This window comes from Lissotriton vulgaris, chromosome 2_1 (genome assembly GCF_964263255.1).
Source record: "Lissotriton vulgaris chromosome 2_1, aLisVul1.2, whole genome shotgun sequence".
NCBI classification, from domain to species: domain Eukaryota; kingdom Metazoa; phylum Chordata; class Amphibia; order Caudata; family Salamandridae; genus Lissotriton; species Lissotriton vulgaris.
The window spans coordinates 857,807,813-857,827,096 of record NC_141687.1 but is presented as its reverse complement, the minus strand read 5'-3'; the positions used below and the strand labels follow the sequence as shown (position 1 = coordinate 857,827,096).

Genomic DNA, 19,284 nt, shown 5'->3' with positions numbered 1-19,284 from the left:
AAAGGCCCATTGAGATCTGCAATTACTTTGTGTTGAAGGCTCATAGCCCAACTGGGCTTCCAATCCTTTTCCTTTCACGGCCCGTAGACCATTTTGGTCCTGCAGAAACCGACCCAGGCTGTATACCTTAAGAATTAGATAGGGTGTTGGTCCCAGTTGCCTCAGTCCTTGATTATTCTTAATCTGCTAGGCTGCCTAGCTCCATATCCGATCCTAACATGCAGGACTCCGAGGCTGCATATTTTGAGACAAATCTGCCTCCTTTATGCCTCTTAATGACTAAATCTGTGAGGTGGAGGATGCCTCAATACAGCATACAGTGTCCTTGGCGCTGGCACCCCTGGAAGAGAAAATAGGCTGACACAAGCGCACAAACAAGGTCCCCCTATGGCGCCTGAACAACCCATGAAGTCAAGTGCCTTATGCACCATGGCAGCAAGAAGGACACTTTGAGCATCTCAAGAAGGCCTTCCTCTAGTCGCAACCACTGTTGCCTGATTCTGACCCCTTTGGTCTGCCCCCCTCAGTCTCAGTCCCCAGTTGGGGGAATGTCTCTCAGGGTGATTTAGACAGTGATCTGGGCCCCTCTAGGCTGTGGTGTCCTTCCGCAGATGAGGCTGCAGAACCCCGTTCTGTACCTGCTCTATTTGGACGACATCCTTCAGATTTTGTTTTTTTTTAAATATATTTTATTACTTTTCCAGCGTTTAAGTCCATTACACACTTACTTAGCTTATTAAACAAGAGGAGATGATAGACATAATCTGCACATCATCATAACGACTATGCAATACATTTGGCAATACATGGTAAGTTGTTGAACACACATCATGTTGTTTTGACAGGGTGAATGGAGGATATAGAACAAGATGGTGATCATTTGTATCCGCTAATGTGACGTCGTATGGTGTCTTGTGCATTATGAATTGAGACACAGGGATGAGATATAATGTGGGGCGGCGTGTTCTTTCGTTTGTGCGCCTTCCCCTGGCCTCATCTGCTAGTCAGCTTGTGGTGTCTCCCCCAGCGTTAAGTTGCAGTGTGAAGTGATCCTGATTAAACGGGTAGTTATAACTAATATTATATTCACAGTCTCATATCGAACGTGTCAAAGGGGGGGGGGGACTGTTTTGACACCCGAACTTAACCAAAAGAGAGAGAACAAGGAAAGGAAGATGGCTTAAGAAGGAAAATGTGAGGGTAAAGGGTAGGTGTATCGGGAAGAATGTCCATGTGTGTCCGCAGAGGTAAGCTTCCAGTTTCGGGGCAAGGGCGTGTGGTGGTCAGGGCCACTTGTGGGGTGGGTCCCCTCTATGAAGGCGATGGGGGGGAGGGGGAGGGAGCGGTCCAGTAGGGCCCAATGGGCACCGGGGGGTCAGTGTCATGGCAGTAGGGGTCCTGGGTAGGTGTCATGTCAGGTCTCTGCAGCACTGTCTCGTCATGCAGGTGCGGGTTGTGTCTTTCGCCAGGTTGGGCCGATGGGGCGTCAGAGGAGGCATGATGTATTCTGTCTCTGCCTTTGCCCAGGTCCTGCCTAGGGATAGGTGCCTCTCAAGTGATCCCCTGTTCTAGGCTCGCCTGCTGAAAGGATTTCAGGGTTTCGTCCCAAAGCTGTGCAATGGGGATTTTCCTCAGTCCAGCCGTCTCCTCCCTGCGCAGCACAATACCCTCCGCTCTCGCCCAATTATCAAAGGAGGCGTACCAATGTTTGGCGTGTGGGTGGACGACATCCTTCTGATGGCGCTAATGGGTGACTTTAAGATGGTGGTGGACTTGCTGGAGAGATTGGGGTTTGCGATCAATGAACAGAAATCATCACTGGTCCCGGCTCAGACAATAACATTCCTCAGTTTTGTGATCAATTCTCGGGAATACACCCCAAGTCCTCCCATCGAAAAGATGGCAAACATTTGTCACGAGTTGCGTAAAACGGTAGCCCGTTCACACGTGCCCCTCAGGCAAATGTCCAGGCTGGTGGGATTGTTGTCTTGTTGGTTTTGCCCATCCAGGCCATCTTGCCCGGCCGCCTATACTATAGGGCCCTTCTAAGACTGAAGGCGCAACACCTGCATGAGGGTATGTCCTACGAGGCCCTAGTTCCACTCAGACGAGGTCAAAGAGGAAATAAGATGATGGTTGGACCACATGGATGTCTGGAACGGGAAGGCCATCTTCGGTTCCAGTCTGGATATGGTTATCAAGTTAGATGCCAGTCTAAAAGGTTTTGGGGCCAGCTGTGGGGGTGTATCCACAGGAGGAAAGTGGTCTTTGGATGAACAGTCTATGCCCATAAACTGCCAGGTTGTTTGTTTATCCTTTGTTTACACAAAAGCTTAAGTTGTGAGTTGGTTGATGTCTGAAGCCTTCTGTTACGGAGGAGCTTCATCCAGCTGGGGCACGGCGACTCATGATTGTCTTATGTAAACAGTTTAAAGCGGTTTCATCATGCAATATAGCACGCTGGGTGAGGGCCATCCTACAAGAAGCAGGGTTTGATCATTCTATTTTTTGTGTGCACTCGCCGAGAGGTGCATCTAAGACGTTTGCTCAGGGAGCTCATCTTGAGGACATCTTGAATACAGCTATTTGGTCATCCGACTTGATGTTTAAGACATTCTATTTCAAGCCAGTAGTCCATATGGGTCTACTGGTGGTGGAGAAGTTTTGAACGGGCATAATCCGAGCCTCTGGTCCTGACATAAAAGGAAAAATATCCTAACTTTTGTAACCAAAATGTTCAATTCTATAAAGGTCATGGAGTCGAGGATCATACCCTCCAGTATCAAGTACTGTGTTCAATGGTTGGTAGCCCCTTTGGAATTTTGGACGTTTTAAGATACAAGTATTCTCTAATTATGATCATTTGCTTCTTCCGTCAGTCAACATGTTTGCTTAAGGCTTGTTGGTTTATGATGCTCATTCCTAGGAAGTTTGAGGTATTGGATCATGCTAATCTTATTTCAAGTTTCTGTTTGGTTTGCTGGTATGGTCGTCAGTTTATGGATGGGAATTACTAGATTGTTTTTCTTTTCAGTAAGATTAATCGGAGTGTACATGCATTTTAAGACTTGGACAGCATTTGTCTACGAAGAAAGAGGGGACATGAACAGTCGATGGACCACAATATGGGAACTGTTCACTGATTGTTTGATTGATTGTTCTGCTTTCCCTTGAGGTTTCTGGGAAAGGTAGTTTTGTTCTTTGAGTAAGGCTGCTGTTAAAATAAAATGGAGAAAGAAGAGCATAATCCTTGCCTTCATGTTCTTAATAGAATACAAAATGTCAGTTACGAAAGCTAGGAAATATTTAATTCTTCTTTCAAAGTATACTTCAGACTTGTCACAAATATTTTAATTGACTTTCTCTTTCAATTCTTTAATGGTCTCAATGTGTATACAATACTTTTTAAAGGCAGAAATACTTTAGATTTCTGCCACCTCATGTTCTGGGTAGATTGTTCATGTAGGCTTCGTCCCTGTTAATATGGTCATTGTCATTTCTTAGCACGCACATAGGCCAGTGCAAGTGTAATTCAGCTAAAGCTAATGAATGATTTACTTAAAAGAACCGTGTTCCTAGTTGATGGAGACCTTCATGCTTTTACATTGTAGTTTATGCAGAGAGATTGAGCTCTGGTAGCACTATACGAAATTATAGTAATCTGGTTTTCTTTTTTTCTCCTAGCCTCCAAAGGTGAAGTGCTCAACTAGAATTTGGCATCCAAATATCACAGAGACAGGAGACATCTGTCTAAGGTATGTGTTGCTTGTTGGATCTATGAATGTTCACTTCATTTGCTCACTGTGGTCCTCAAGTGACGCTGTAGAGTTGTGACCAGTAGAGTTAGAGTACTCCGGCTAGACGATGAATCTTGTTATAAGGCCAACTCTTTCTCTCCAAATTGTCTCTACAAGGGATTAAGTTGACTGAGAAGCTGGATAACTCTCCAGAAGCCTAGTCTTCGATGTGTCCCTTAAGCAGTCGGAGCTGGAAGTCCCTGCACATAGTGAACATGAGCTGTGAAGCGTTGCCTGTAAGCTGCCATCTTTCATTACAAAAGTGTTCGGGAGAAAGGAGGTACAGCATCCTTTCCTACTAAATGCATAATTAGAAACACATTTCTTACCTTCATGGATTCCAGCAAAAAGAAATGTTAACACTTTCAGTGAAACAACCCTAAACCAGCAAATGATCACTCTCCTGAGGTTTATGTTTGGCAGCAATTACACATGAGCTCTTGCTGCTCACGTCTGCACCAGTAGCACGCTTGCGGTGCATGGGGACAAGCCTAAAATAAAAACATTTTTCCACACCCTTACTTAGACAACTGACTCCTGAAATGATCCATGTCTCAACAGGTTCACCAATACCTACAAATGGCGATACCCGTTCACTATGGTTGGGGTTAAGAATACATTTGGCCAATTCAACATTTTTTTCAGTCTGTCTGTCTGTCATCTGGGAGCAGTCCTTGACAAGCAGATGTCAAAAGATGTATTTTGAAGAGGAGCAGCTTAAGATGGCAGACGTACTTTGAGTCCGCACCACATCCTACCCCGGTTATCCTGTGACATCGGCGTGTCACAGGATGCTTCCCCCATTGCCTGGATTACCTTTGTGGGCTCTGTTCCACTGTTACCGGCCCTGACGATAGGCGTCTTGGAGCTCCCAATGCTGCGGCTGTTGCAACTGGGAATTTAGCCTCTTGCGGGTGGCCTCTCCTCCCCACTGGAATCCTGATTTTCTCCGCCGGCTGCTGGCTGCGCACCCTGGGAGTCGGTGCACCCTGAGGGGTTCTGCCGCTTGGAGGCATCAGCGGCTGTCCAGACCGGGGCCCAACTCTGGGACGCGCTCTGTGGTGCTGTAGCTCCCGGTAAAGGACCTCAACATGGTGGTTGGCCAAGGGCCCTCCGACCTCCACGCAGCTAACCTCTGCCTGACAGGAGACGCCGGCTCCCTTCAACCTTCTGGGCCAGGATGACCACCACACAAGAAGGGGTGAGTCCTGAGCCGCACAACTGGAGCTGGGCGCTCGAGGGACTAGGGTGGGAGGCCGGGGGTCAATCGGACCTAGGCCCCCTCCTCCTGCGCAGCTACTGTGGGACTTGGCAGCGCCCCCCTGTATTGGTGAGTCGGGGCTGGGGGGCTGGTCAACACCTCCTTTGGCGTCTGCCCCGCTGCCTTGAAGGACGTGGGCCTGGCACCGCATTAATTTGGCAGCACACCTGAGGTTCTGGGGTGGGGACCCGGAGGTTGACCGGGCCTAGGCCCCTCCCCACCTGGGCATCTGCTGCAAGCTCTAGCGATGCCCCCCCCCCGTGCTGGCATATGGGGGACTGGGGAAAGCGCCACTCCTTGTCAGCAACTGCTCATCGCCTCGTAAGAGGCAGGCCCTGCATCATGCCAGTTAGGTGGGGCATTGGTGGTGCTGAGGTGGGGGTCCGGGAGTAGTCTATGCCTAGGCCCCCGCCCCCCATTGACACTCCTGTTTCGGATTCTGCGCAGCAGTATTAGGGGGACTGGGAGGGACACGGCCAGCGCCTTTTTCTGCTTCCTGCTCACAATTGCACGCACGAGAAGAGCGGTGGCATGAGGTTCAGGCCCGGCCCGGGCTGCCCCTTCCCCACCACGCACTATGGGCGAGCTGTGAGACTACCCCGCAATACTAGTGGTCAGATCAGCTGGGGTGGCCCGGGGTGCGGACTTGGTCTAGGCCACCCCCTTTAGCTCATCCAATAGGATCCTGCTTGGGCACAAGGGTCAGTCGGGCCTAGGCCCCCAACTGTTCATTACAGTGGGACCTAGTCACTAAAAGGTGTGCTGTCTTTAACTGTGGTGCACTCTCTTGCTGTTGCAGTATGTGGGAGCTGGTAGTCACTAGGCGCCCCAACTTTGACTGTGCGGTGGGAACCTCCTCCTCAATCGGAGGGCAGTTCAGATCCAGCCCTATCTCATACTCTGGTTACGATCATCCAAGCACTGATCTGGTAGTCCACAGCGGCCTTATGGGCAATCACAGTGGGCCTAACCTTGGGGCCTGGGGTCACTGGCGGAGCCGCATTTCATGCACCAACGACTAGGGTCTACTCTACATTTTCACTAGCAGCACCCCACCGGCCACTTCTCCCCGCTGCGTGGATAGAAGATTGTACTCCAGGACCTCCTGTATGCCCACAGCTCAGCAATTGATCATGGGTCACCTCCGCTCTCCAGTGCCGCAGACGGCGGCTTTTCAGGATCCAGGTGATGAGCCATCATCAAGGGCGGAGAGTTCTCCGAAAGCACAACACACTATCCTCTCGGCCAAACTCGATTCGGTCATAGCAGCCGTGGAAAAATCTGCACGACACTGGATCGGACGCGCACTTTCCTTGTGTCTAAGATTGGTAAGGTAACCTCTGATTTCACGCTTCTGAAGGCTGATCACCAGAGGCTGGCGGACCAAGTCCGAGACGCTGAACTTACTCTCTTTGATCTGCAACCCAAGTCACGCAATCACACCGCCATGCTGCTGGACTTACTAGATCGGGTATGTACCCTAGAGGACAAACTGGATGATGCAGAAGGCCTCTCGAGTCGTAACAATGTACGAGTGGTTGGCCTTCCTGAAGGCAAAGAGGGCCAGGACACTGTTGGCTAAATGGAGAACTGGTTGCGAGACCGGTTTCTGACAGGGGTCCTGTCCCCCCAATTTGTTGTGGAATGGGCTCACAGGGTCCCAGCCTGCAGACCCCCTCCTGGTGCCAGCCCAGGACCGTTTCTATTCTGGTTATTGAACTTCAGGGACAGAGACACCATATTGAAAGAAATCCGGAAGTTGCCAGGGCCTGTTGTCCAAAATGCTTCAGTCATATTTGTCCCAGATTACACAGCCCAGGTGCAGAAACGGCGTAGGCTCATTTAGGGCTGGGAAACTTCAGCTCCATGACCTTGATCTGCGTTATTCCCTGCTTTTCCCTGCCCGTCTGCAAGTGCTTTAGGATGGAACAACTCTTTTCTTTGATTCACCATCTGACGCTTGGGACTGGCAGGAGAGGCAGGCTTGGCCACATTGTCCAGACCACCTGATCGTCCCCCAGTGCCCAGGCGCGGCCGCCGTAGGCGAAGGAGAGGTCACACACAATCATACCTAACCAATCAATGCTCCGGATCCTGAGCAAATCTTATCTGAGCAATAAGAGGCTCTCCATGTGGCGACTTCTCTATACAGTACAAGGCCCCCCCTTAATCAAAACGTCGTCCCCATCCAGTTCAGGGGGTGATTCAGACTCTCACCCGGCGTGACCGCTAGGGAAAATGACTTGCAACTCTGGTCAGTCCATCTTGTGCTCTATTACATCATATGTCGTTCCACTACATAATAAGCTCCTTCTTCCATGCGCACAGTTGGTTACTACGTGGGCCGAGTATGGACTTCCTCTGATTGGGGTGGCTCCAGACACTGGACCCACAATGCATCATGCACGCACAATATATTGTCTGGTTTTTCTCTGGCTAATTGTCCGTGGGTAGGTACCATGCCATAGCTCCACTCCTAAACAACACCCCTTGATCTTTAGCTCGATAATACTTTAGTTGCCATGATTAGACGTGCCTGTTTGGGCCACCTCCTGTTGCGAGTTCACTCCTAAATAGTTTCACATTAACATTGGTAAATTGTTTGTTCACTCTAAGAGATTCCTTATGTTCCTGGTGATGTGTCACCAGGCCATGGGCTCTTTCCCCTTATGCATGCACTGCTAACCGAGCGTTGTCACTGCTATCACCTCTCATGGCACACATTGTCATCACCTGGGACATGAGGGGGATACATTCCCCTTCACGCAGATAGTCCATCTACTCCAATCTTCAGAGTAGATACACTGGCATTGCCCTGCTCCAGGAAACGCACTTGACTAGTTTTGAGCCTGACCGGCTGCGCCTCCGCCGGCTTGGACAGGTGTTCAGTACTAACTTTTCCTCCTTGACAAGGGGCACTCTGATATGGGTAAAAACGAGTGTCCCCTGGGATTTGAAAGAGACTGAGGTCGACATAGGGGGCAGGTATGTGTTCATCAGAGGTAAACTTAACAGTCAGCCCCTTTTAATTGGCTCAGTTTACCCCCCCCCCCCCCCCCACCCCCACCCCCGCCCCATGTTGAACAGAGCTCTTTCTGTTGTGGCCTCCCCAGAGTATTTGCCCTTTGGAGTGACATCCCCTGGCTCATAGGAGGTGATTTTAACTTGGTCCTAGATGTCTTGCCGGACTGCTCTTTCCCTCCCCTCACACACACCACCGCGTCATCTAATGTGCATGCATTAAGTAACTGGCTTAACCACTGATCCCTATTAGATGTATGGCGCTCACTTAGCCTGACATCCGCATATGCTCCTCCTACTTGCCTGTACATAACCTTCATGTATGGCTGGACCGCGTATTGGCCTCGTCTCCATTACTTCCCCTAATAACCGGTACTGAGTACCTAGGCCGTACACAGTCCGATCTGGCAGCGGGGAAGGCGCAAGGACCAGACTTTCTCCCGACCAAGTTCTTCAAAACGTACACGATACACTTGTCCCGCGTCTGCATGCCCTCTATATCTCTGCGATAGAAATCTCCTCACTCCCACCCTCTTTATCGACAGCCAGTGTGGTCTCCCTATTGAAACCATGCAAGGACCCCATGGCCCTGGGTTCTTACAGACCACTCGCATTCATAAACACGGATTACAAAATATTGGCAACCATTCTTGTTAATTGGCTTGCAGCCCACATTCCTGTCCTGGTCCACTTAGACCAGAATGTATTTGTCCCCTCACGCAGCACCACCCTCAATCTTCGGCGTTTCTTTAGAGTTGCAGACTATGCGCCTCTCCTTTGGCCTCGCTCGGGGTGCCAGGTCCTGGATCTCCAAAGGGCATTCAACTCCATGGAGTGGGATCACCCGTTTGCAGTACTATCTAAATTTGGATTTGGAGGAGCCATCATTGGTATGTTCTGGCTACTTTACAAATGTCCAACTATCCACGGTAAAACAGGCAATTATATATCCAATCCTATTATTGTAGGCCGTGGCATCCAGCAGGGTTGCCCCTTGTCTCCTCTTCTCTTTGGCTGTGGAGCCTCTGGCCGAATGCATCCGCACTCTGGTTGATAAGGGAATACCCTTGGGGGATGCAACACACATAATTTCGCTGTACGCGGACAATATTCTGCTGTACGTGAGAAAAAAAGCGCTGATTTCCCCTGATTGATTTGTTCCAGAATCTGGAAAAATGGCCACATCATTCCTTCAGGTTTTACCCTTGATTAATTAAACCCTCATCCAACTGACCTGACCAAAGGCACTTAACCCCTTAGCCGCGGCCGCGATTTCACAGCAGTGCGCACTTCCGCAAAATGGGCAGGGCCTCGTTGGCCAATGGCCGACGGCAGCACGCAAGGGGTTAATCGGCAAGGATTTGCAATGGCAGTTCACACACCTTGTGCATCCCTGAGCATACACATAAGAGGCTGCCCGAGAGTCTATATCTCCTGTTCAAGTTTGGGCGCCAAATCCTGCACCACAAATCCTGAGCCAATCAGCTAAGCTTAATAGAAGGCTTAGCCCAATATGGTATACAATCCCCTTAAGGTCACTCATTAGTGGCAATTAGAGTCCCCAAATAGAGTGAGCAGTGGACTCAAATATTCAAGCATTTGTTGTTTCCAAATACTGTATGTTATGGGAGCCAAATCGTCACCTTTCAGTCAAATATCCCTTCGCCTGTCGCAATCCATCAACAGAGGGGAGCCCTGCTCCTTGGTCTGGATATATCATTATCATTAGTGTGCAAATTAGGAGTATGGTTCATTCGAGTTAAGAATGAAGAACCTGATGTTATAATCCTAAATCCCACAAGGTGGAGGAATTTGGCCAAGAAGAAAATAGGGAGTCAGTAAGAAAGCTAAAAACAAATTGTGTGAAAGCACTTTCGGACTCACTTCATGGTGCGGTGAGCGGTGGTATAGATACCTATAAAGCAAGAAGGAAACAATTTGGCAACTCTATATCCTGGAAAATTCCCATAGACACAGCAGTGCCACACAGAGCTGCCCTACTTACTTCACTCCAAACGACTCCCCGCCTCGGACCTGTATTGATCGCCTTCACCGCCCGATTAGTGAGGACCATTTCTGCTTCCGACTGTTTGTAACGTTACGTGCTCTGTCACGTGATTACGTGGGCGGGGCTATGTACATGTGTTTTTTCTTTTTTTGACATATAAAGTTTCTGAATTGACATTTGCGGCATGGAGCTTAGGACTTATAAAAACTCCATGCGTGTTTATTATAATTCTTCAGAAAGGCGTACTAATAAAAACACATTGTGCGGCGCCATGGGATTACTAGGGCACGCACCGAGTTGGTACAAGTATTCATTGCCTATTACTCCAATTGCTCTAGACTGTTTACCATCATAAGACTTGTAACTGTGTTTAAAACGGTGACAGTGGCGTCACTAGGGGGGTGCGGGGGGTGCGGACCGCACCGGGTGACACCCTCACATGGGGTGACACCTGAGGTGAGAGCCGAGTGAGCAGCAGAGCGTTATCTGATCGTTCCATAAGGAAGATGAATGAACTGGCAGAAATTAACATTGACTTGTGCAGTTCGGTTAAAGAAACAATACATCAGGAACAATAACGTGCACCCAGATGGAATCAAAGTAATGGTTTCAGCACCGGAGACTTAAGAGAAACGAAAACCTGTCATTTCCAAAATGTAGAGCTGAACGTTTATTCATAAATGAAGGGACCTTATTACTCATATTAAACACATAAACTAGAGGACAATTGCAAATTCATATTTGCCTCTTCAAAGCGGTTTGAAATTTCATCAAATAAAAAATTTAATATTTTTTACGGAAATCTTTCTTTCCTGCAAAGGAATCGCAAGTATGGGCAAAGCCAATAAGTCTGACCTTGGTAAGGCTGAAGCATTTTGTAATTTTTTGCAAGCATATGCAATAGGCACAAAGCAACTGCAAAACCTACAGCATATTTTTAAACAGACGTGGCTCAACAGCTCCACGCACACCAGAGCTCCCACTGAAGTGCACCTCTGTTTCAGACTGCTCTACTCTGCACATGCGAAAGGGAACATGTGATCACTCACAGTGCATGAGAGCCAACGTCGGACATGGACTGACCACACAACCTGCCGTGCCGTGCCGGGCAGAAGCAATTTCAAGAGTTATTTCACTTTGTGAAGCGCGAGTACTGTGAGGGGAAATCATGGGGGGGGGGGGTGGAGAAGGCGACGAGAAGAGGGTTAAAAGAGCAGCACACTGCGAAGGGGGGGGTGCAGGCGGAGGGGGAGGCATGGTGCAGGCAGAGAGGGAGATGGTGCAGGCAGAGAGGGAGATGGTGCAAGCATAGGGTGAGATGGTGCAGGCAGAGGGGGAGATGGTGCAAGCAGAGGGTGAGATGGTGCAGGCAGAGAGGGAGATGGTGCAGGCAGAGGGTGAGATGGTGCAGGCAGATGGTGAGATGGTGCAGGCAGAGGGAGAGATGGTGCAGGCAGAGGGGGAGATGGTGCAGGCAGAGAGGGAGATGGTGCAGGCAGAGGGAGATGGTGCAGGCAGAGGGAGATGGTGCAGGCAGAGGGAGAGATGGGGCAGGCAGAGGGTGAGATGGTGCAGGCAGAGGGTGAGATGGTGCAGGCAGAGGGTGAGATGGTGCAGGCAGAGAGGGAGATGGTGCAGGCAGAGAGTGAGATGGTGCAGGCAGAGGGGGAGATGGTGCAGGCAGAGGGGAAGATGGTGCAGGCAGAGGGTGAGATGGTGCAGGCAGAGGGTGAGATGGTGCAGGCAGAGGGTGAGATGGTGCAGGCAGAGGGTGAGATGGTGGAAGCAGGGGGTGAGATGGTGCAAGCAGGGGGTGAGATGGTGCAAGCAGGGGGTGAGATGGTGCAGGCAGAGGGTGAGATGGTGCAGGCAGAGGGTGAGATGGTGCAGGCAGAGGGTGAGATGGTGCAGGCAGAGAGGGAGATGGTGCAGGCAGAGAGGGAGATGGTGCAGGCAGAGGGTGAGATGGTGCAGGCAGAGGGTGAGATGGTGCAAGCAGGGGGTGAGATGGTGCAAGCAGTGGGTGAGATGGTGCAGGCAGAGGGTGAGATGGTGCAGGCAGAGGGTGAGATGGTGCAGGCAGAGAGGGAGATGGTGCAGGCAGAGGGGGAGATGGTGCAGGCAGAGGGGGAGATGGTGCAGGCAGATGGTGAGATGGTGCAAGCAGAGGGTGAGATGGTGCAGGCAGAGGGTGAGATGGTGCAGGCAGAGGGTGAGATGGGGCAGGCAGAGGGTGAGATGGTGCAGGCAGAGGGTGAGATGGTGCAGGCAGAGGGTGAGATGGTGCAGGCAGAGGGTGAGATGGTGCAAGCAGGGGGTGAGATGGTGCAAGCAGGGGGTGAGATGGTGCAGGCAGAGGGTGAGATGGTGCAGGCAGAGGGTGAGATGGTGCAGGCAGAGAGGGAGATGGTGCAGGCAGAGGGGGAGATGGTGCAGGCAGAGGGGGAGATGGTGCAGGCAGAGGGAGAGATGATGGATGCAGAGGGAGAGATGATGGATGCAGAGGGAGAGATGATGGATGCAGAGGGAGAGATGGTGCAGGCGGAGGGAGAAATGGTGCAGGTGGAGGGGAGATGGTGCAGGCAGAGGGAGAGATGGTGCAGGCAGAGGTAGAGATGGTGCAGGTGGAGGGGAGATGGTACAGGCAGAGGGTGAGATGGTCCATCCGGTAAGTTGTGAGGGGGTGACACCATGAGTTACCCGCACTGGGTGACACCAGCCCTAGTGACGCCACTGAACGGTGAAGTACCTATAATGCTGGTATTAAAGATCTCAATTGTCGTGCCGCTTCCGGGTCACATGTCATAGCTCCGCATGATGCAGAATTGTTTAAAGGGGCAGGAGTTATGCATCAACTAATTTATTTATTTTATTTATTTTTTGATTTTTATAAAGCGCGTAGTCACCCTAGAGTATCCCAGCGCTAAACCTTGTGCTCTTACAGGGGAGGGGGCGAAGGAGACTTCAAGTAATTCAGGGAAAAAGGAGGGTTTTGAGGGACTTCCTAAATTTTAGGAGGTTAGGTTCCGCTCTAAGGTTCGGGGGAAGAGCGTTCCATTTTTTGGCCGTGTTTACAGAGAATCTGCGACCGCCAAAGCGGGCTTTCTTCACCCTAGGAACAACGATGAGGTTGCCCTGTTCAGACCGGAGCGCTCTCGATGGTCTATAAGGGGTGATCCACGTGCTCAGAATGGGGGGGCCATCGTTGTGCAGGGTTTTGTGGGCTAGGCAGAGGGCCTTGAATACAACTCTTTCCCTCACAGGGAGCCAATGAAGTTTTCTCAACGCTGGTTTAGCCGATGTTCTTGAAGGGGTGTTTGTGAGCAAGCGGGCTGCGGCATTTTGAGTTTTTTGTAAGATCTGGTAGGTGGCTTCCGGCGCGCCGAGATAGATGGCGTTGCTATAGTCTAGTCTTGCTAGCACTAGACCTTGAATTAGCAAGAGACGAGACTGGAATGGAAGTAGGGAGAGTACCTTCCTACATGATCTCAGCAGCCCATAGCAGATGCCTGCAGTTTTCCTCGCCTGAGCCCGGAAGGTGAGGTCTGTCTCCAGCCACACTCCTAACTTTATTGTTCTCTTGTAGTGACAGCGGTCACAAATACAGGGAGCCCAATTTATAACCCAAGTGTGCCCTAAGATGTTATAGAGGGTAAATGTGGGTTCAAAAGCCATGCAATCGCCTTTTCATCTGGGCTTCATCATCGGTGTCACTACAAGAGAACAATAAAGTTAGTTACAAGTCTTATGTGCTCACTGTACATAATCTTAAACAATCTTCTCGTATGTGTTTGACTTTATCCTATACATTGAGAAATGTGGGTATGGCCCAAAGCCAGAGCTGCCAACATTGGAATCTGGGAGCCAGGTTCAAGTCTCACAGTTGGCTCTGGGCTACTCATTAAATCTCTTGTACTTAAAATGAATCTAGGCTTACGTAATGTCATTTGGTGCTTGTGTGAAGTGCACCAATGTCCTTGAGCAGTGTTCGTACTATATAAAACTGCAAAATATGGAGTCCAAAATGCACCACAGGGCCGAGTTTTAACACAAAAATGGATGCAAGGCCTTTACCCCAAGTTCTGCTGAGAAGGGGTTTTTCAAATTTGCTACAATCATTGTTGTGAACACTAAGATTTTTCAGAAGCCTTGTGATTTTAGTGAACGTATGCCACAGGCCAACACCCCACATTGAAAAGTGTTCCAGCTCCCGTGCAGTTCACCATATACCACTTTTAAGGGCAGATCAATATACTGCCCATTGTCCAATATAGAGACGTGGAAGAACATGGTCAAGGTTCTGAACTTTACAAACAATTGCTTTTGCAGAGGAACTCACAAAATTGTGAAAAGTATGTTATTTTGTTAGTTCACCAGATTTTGTAAGCATGTCTTACAACTACACTAAAAATAATAGCCCCAGTGTCATTAATGCTGGGTGAGTCTCAAAAGTTTGTTCTTTTTAAAATTCCTGACATGGTTCTTAAAAGTTTGGGAAGCACTGGCCTAAAAGTTTAGTGAGATTTAGGCACTAAGCTGTAATGAACCTACATGGTTTTCCATAACAGTCCGCTCAGGATATTGCAGCAGAACTTACCAAATTTAGCGGCGCAAAAACAGAAGTTTTGTGGCACAGAATTGCACTTTGTGCTGCACTTTATTTACTAACCTTCCTTCAATTTCAGCCACAAACAAAGGAATCTATTCTGTCATATTAATGCACTTTGGAGTAGGGATGTTTAAAGTTATCGAGTGTGATTTTGTGGTATACATTCCTTTGTCAGAACAATATAAAGCTTCGGTCAGCCCAAGCACAACAGCACATGGCTCCTGCACACCACCTCAACCCCACATACAAATTTCCCTGCCAGGGAGTGAACAAGAGGAATACTGCTGTATGCTTGCCCATCAGGAAGTGGCTGGCAAATGAGTGGGATCCCTGGTTCGGTTGTGCTACTTTGGAAAGGTGTCCCACAGGCCTCCAAACCTGTGAATGGAGAGAAGGGTGTGAAAAAGGCTGACTGCCTGGCCGCATGTATTAGTGTAGATGATAAAAATGTCATATTCCTTGCTGTTACTGAGGAAATTGTGTTTTTCATATAAAAAAATGTTATTTTGTGAGCAGATATTTTCGGTTGCAAACATACATTTACAGCCAAAAATATATCCATTTACTCTGGCCAGAAGTTCACAAAAGAATTTCGGGCAGGTGTTTATGGATTTGCAGCTGTAGATTTCTCCCCCACCAGTGTGGAAAATCTAATGCAGCAAATCCAATGCAAGATGTGGGAACTAGGCGTAATTAGGCATGGTTAACCATGTGCGTTTCAGAACACACAGAAACGATTACATTTCTGGGCATTTCCAAATGCTGATCTCACCCATCCACCCTGGAGACTCCCCTTCTAGGAGGGAACTCAGATGATGACCCTCACATTTGGTGATGGTGTAAGGGAAGGGCTATCTCCATGGGGGAAATTGTTTGTTCCAGCTGCAGGGAAGTATAGTGGGCTCTGTGACCATGTAAGCAGTTCTACACCTTTGGCCCTTATTATGTGTTGGCCATTAAATTCCAGTATGTGCGATAACTCCTTTTAGCGCACAGATCTGCGGTATGAGTATTTTGCTAAAAATCACATTCCCTAGATCAATATCGAGTGGTCAAACCAAAAAGCCATGTAAATACTGGGGCATTCAGATTTTGGTGCAGTGAGCACCAAAATCCACTTAATTCTCCATTATCCTAATTCTCCATTATCCAGGAGTAACTCGTAATTGGGTGGTATATATCGCATCTTTTTTTTTTATCAAGTGTGGTAAATATTGCACAAACTATATGAAAACTTGCACTTTGTGCAGCTTTGCAAGAGTACTACTGGAAACCTATCGGAATTCAAAACATGCACCCTTACATAATTGTACTTTTACAGGTACTAATTAGTACTCTTTCCTAAATTGGTTCAACATTCTTTTGCTTTTTTTTAGCCATGGGTTATATGTAGTCTTCATGAACTATGCAGAAAATAAGTGTCATTTTTTACTTAGTGAAGGAAGGCAAAATGCATATATTTCTTCCCTAAATCTATGTACGTATTATTTTGGGAGTAAATGTAGTTACCCTCTTGTCTTTTAGATCAGTATGTTTTTCTTGTAGAAAACTTGTGTATTGTTTCATTTTCATGAATGTGCATTTCTTTAGTGCATTTCCTAAAAAATGTGAACACTTTCTGTGAAAAATGTTATTTATAATGGGTTTGTATCAATAACTATTCTGTTAAAAAGAACCAAGCACATTTTGTAAGCTTTTGAAAACGTTCACATTCTGCAACGTAAACACAGTCTGCAATGTACGCGTTTTCTGTGGATAGCATGACTACATTTACTTTACTTGCAGAAACGTATATTCAATGCCTGATCATTTATTTCATAGGACCGAAGTGTCTGCCATTGTGTATTAGACAGTGTAAGTCTTGCCCAACTAGCCCATGTACACTTTTCCTGCTCCACCTATTCTGTCCCCTAGTGCTCTGATACTTCTCTGCAGTTGCATAGTCACCAAAGCGTTTACCTGCTGAGCTTCCTTTTCAAAGGTCCCGTAGGACGGCCTGTTGAGCAAAAGTGCATCCTCTGAGCTTGTTCTTCCATTCCTAAGGCCACTCTCTGAGCTCAATCTGTGAATTAGCGCAAAAGAAAATGACATCTGGAGCTCCCACGGACCCCTTCCTGCCTCACTTCTTCCACGAATCCGCTGCCGACATTAGACCCAAACTACACACCATCATCAACGCTACCTTCTAATCCAGCGTCTTCCCGAACAACTGGAAGCGGGCTGAGGTCAAGCCCCTCCTCAATAAACCCTCGGCTGACGCGAAGGACCTGAAAAACTAATGGCCCATCTCTCTCATTCCCTTCGCAGCCAAAGTCTCTGAGAAATTTGTCAATGCCCAGCTGACCACTTTCATCGAAGAGAACGCCATACTGGACTCGTCCCAGACCGGATTCTGCTGCAATCACAGCACAGAGACCGCCCTTCTCTCCACCACACCACGGCCCTCATCCTTCTAGACCTCTCTGCAGCCAGACTCCACGACGCAGGCATACGGGGAACCACCCTGGACTGGATCTGCTCCTTTCTTACCGGCAGAACCCAAAGGATCAGACTCCCACCCTTCCTCTCCGAACTCAGGCATCAATTGCGGGGTACCCCAATAAACATTTCTCAGCCCCACACTCTTCAACATCTAAATGCCCCCCTCTTGCCGCCATCGTCAGACAGCATGGGCTCAGCATAGTATCCTACACCGACGACACCCAGCTCATCCTCTCCCTCGTGAAGAACCCAGAACACGTCGTTGTCGACGATTCAAAAAATCCACATTTCCATGCGGAAGCAGCAAATAACTCCAGAGATGACTTCTCCTAGACAAGTGACACCTTTGCTTCCTACTATGCTGTTTGAGGAGGAGTCTGGTGACGAGGAGGATGATAATTCTTATGGAGATGCCTACAGTCCCTCTGACTTAAATGTAAAGTGTCAAGACACGGACACTGAGAAATATTACGAACGCCAATATGTCCAGCAAGATGCCCCTCCTCAAACTTTAGGACAGGACATGATAGCCATGCCATCCTCTCTAGTATCGGATTTGCAACTGATGTTGCAAGATTATAGAACAAGGTTTCCAACTCAACCTATAACACAACAGGAGCGCCCTCCTTCACCTGTTAGACCTCCTGCAATCATTGTGACAATGGTGGTCCCACGAGGTGTGCAACCGGAACCCAGGGAGGAAACCCAGGAGGTGGTGGATGATGTTTCTTCTGATGGCAATGTTCAGGAAGATCCTACGCATGATCCAGATCTGGATTATGATGATAGTGCCCTTCAAGATCCGGATGTGGCAGGTCAGGATACGGCTACCTCTCCGCCAGCTGACATTGGGGAATTTCGTAACCTCATGGAGAGGGCATCTACTAGATTTGGTCGACTGTGCAGTCAGACTGCTTCCTATAGGACTTTAAGGAACCGTACAAGAGGTTGTCCGATCTATACCTATAATTGAACATGTATGGTCAGAGGGGGTTAAGGTTATGCAAAATCGGGCGACAGTCATTCCTGTTCTTCCCCGTCTGGAGAAGAAATATAAGGCGTCGGAAGGCAGTCCAGCATGTCTACTGGGACAAACTAAGCCGGATTCTGTTATTTCTCAGGCGGCACAAAGCAAATCGAAAAATCCTTCAAAGCGCCTTACTTCACCTCCGGACAAGGAAGGGAGGCGCTTGGACAATGTAGGCAAAAGATTCTCCTCTTTGGCCAGCCTCCTTGTCCGTGCTGCCAATGCTCTTGCCATCCTGGGCAGGTATGATCGCCAGATGTGGTGCGACCTATCCCCATTTGTGGAACAGCTTCCAGACTCACAAGAGATGAGGTCAGGAAGGTGTTGGTGGAAGGAGAGAGATCTTCATCAGAGGTAATAGATAGTGCTATGGACATAGCGTCTCCTGCTTTTCGAGCTCTGGCTGGATCAGCTGTGCTTCGACGTCAGGGCTGGTTGCGGGCAACCTGGTTTCGCCAGGAGGTCCAGAACAAAATCTTGGACTTACCGTTCGATGGAGAAATGCTTTTCGGAAAGCATGTTGATGAGGCCCTTCAAAGCATTAAAAAGGATACGGACACAGCAAAGTCCTTGGGTTCTTTGAACTACCGTAAGGTTCCATTTAAAGGTGCGAGATGAAGAGGCTTCTCCTCTTACAGGGGTGGCAACCAACAAAGATATTCATCACAGTCCTCCCAATCGTACAAACCTCAGTATTCCAATCAGCGTCAGGGCCAGTCGGCCTCTTTCTCTCGTCAGCCGCAGAGAGGAATTGTCAAGGATGTGACAACTCCAAGAGGCAATAGCGGCCTTGCGGCTCTTTCTACTGTACTTACCCCTCCAATAACATCAGTGGGGGGGGGCAGGATATCTCGATGTCTAGATAGCTGGAGGATTATTACATCAGACCAGTGGGTCATGAATATCGTCAAGAGTGGCTATACGTTGGAGTTTCAACATCTACCTCCAACCAGTGCTCCAGGCGCCAATCAATCGAAACATCTGGGACTGTTACGCCTCGAAGCCTACCAGCTTTTCATCAAGGGGGCAATAGAACCTGTACCTCTCTCGCAGAGAGGAAAAGGGTTTTATTCCAGGTCC

The 19,284-nt window shown here is 48.7% G+C and overlaps 1 protein-coding gene across 2 annotated transcripts in view; it reads left to right on the top strand.

The window, feature by feature from the left end:
- Nucleotides 1-19,284, top strand: part of UBE2F (ubiquitin conjugating enzyme E2 F (putative)) — a 1,298,841-nt gene that overhangs the window by 611,969 nt on the left and 667,588 nt on the right. For both annotated transcript variants that reach the window (XM_086956339.1, XM_086956340.1), the window contains one exon: nt 3,685-3,755. In XM_086956339.1, coding sequence (XP_086812465.1) covers nt 3,685-3,755 — 71 coding nt within the window. The remainder of the gene's footprint in view (nt 1-3,684; nt 3,756-19,284) is intronic.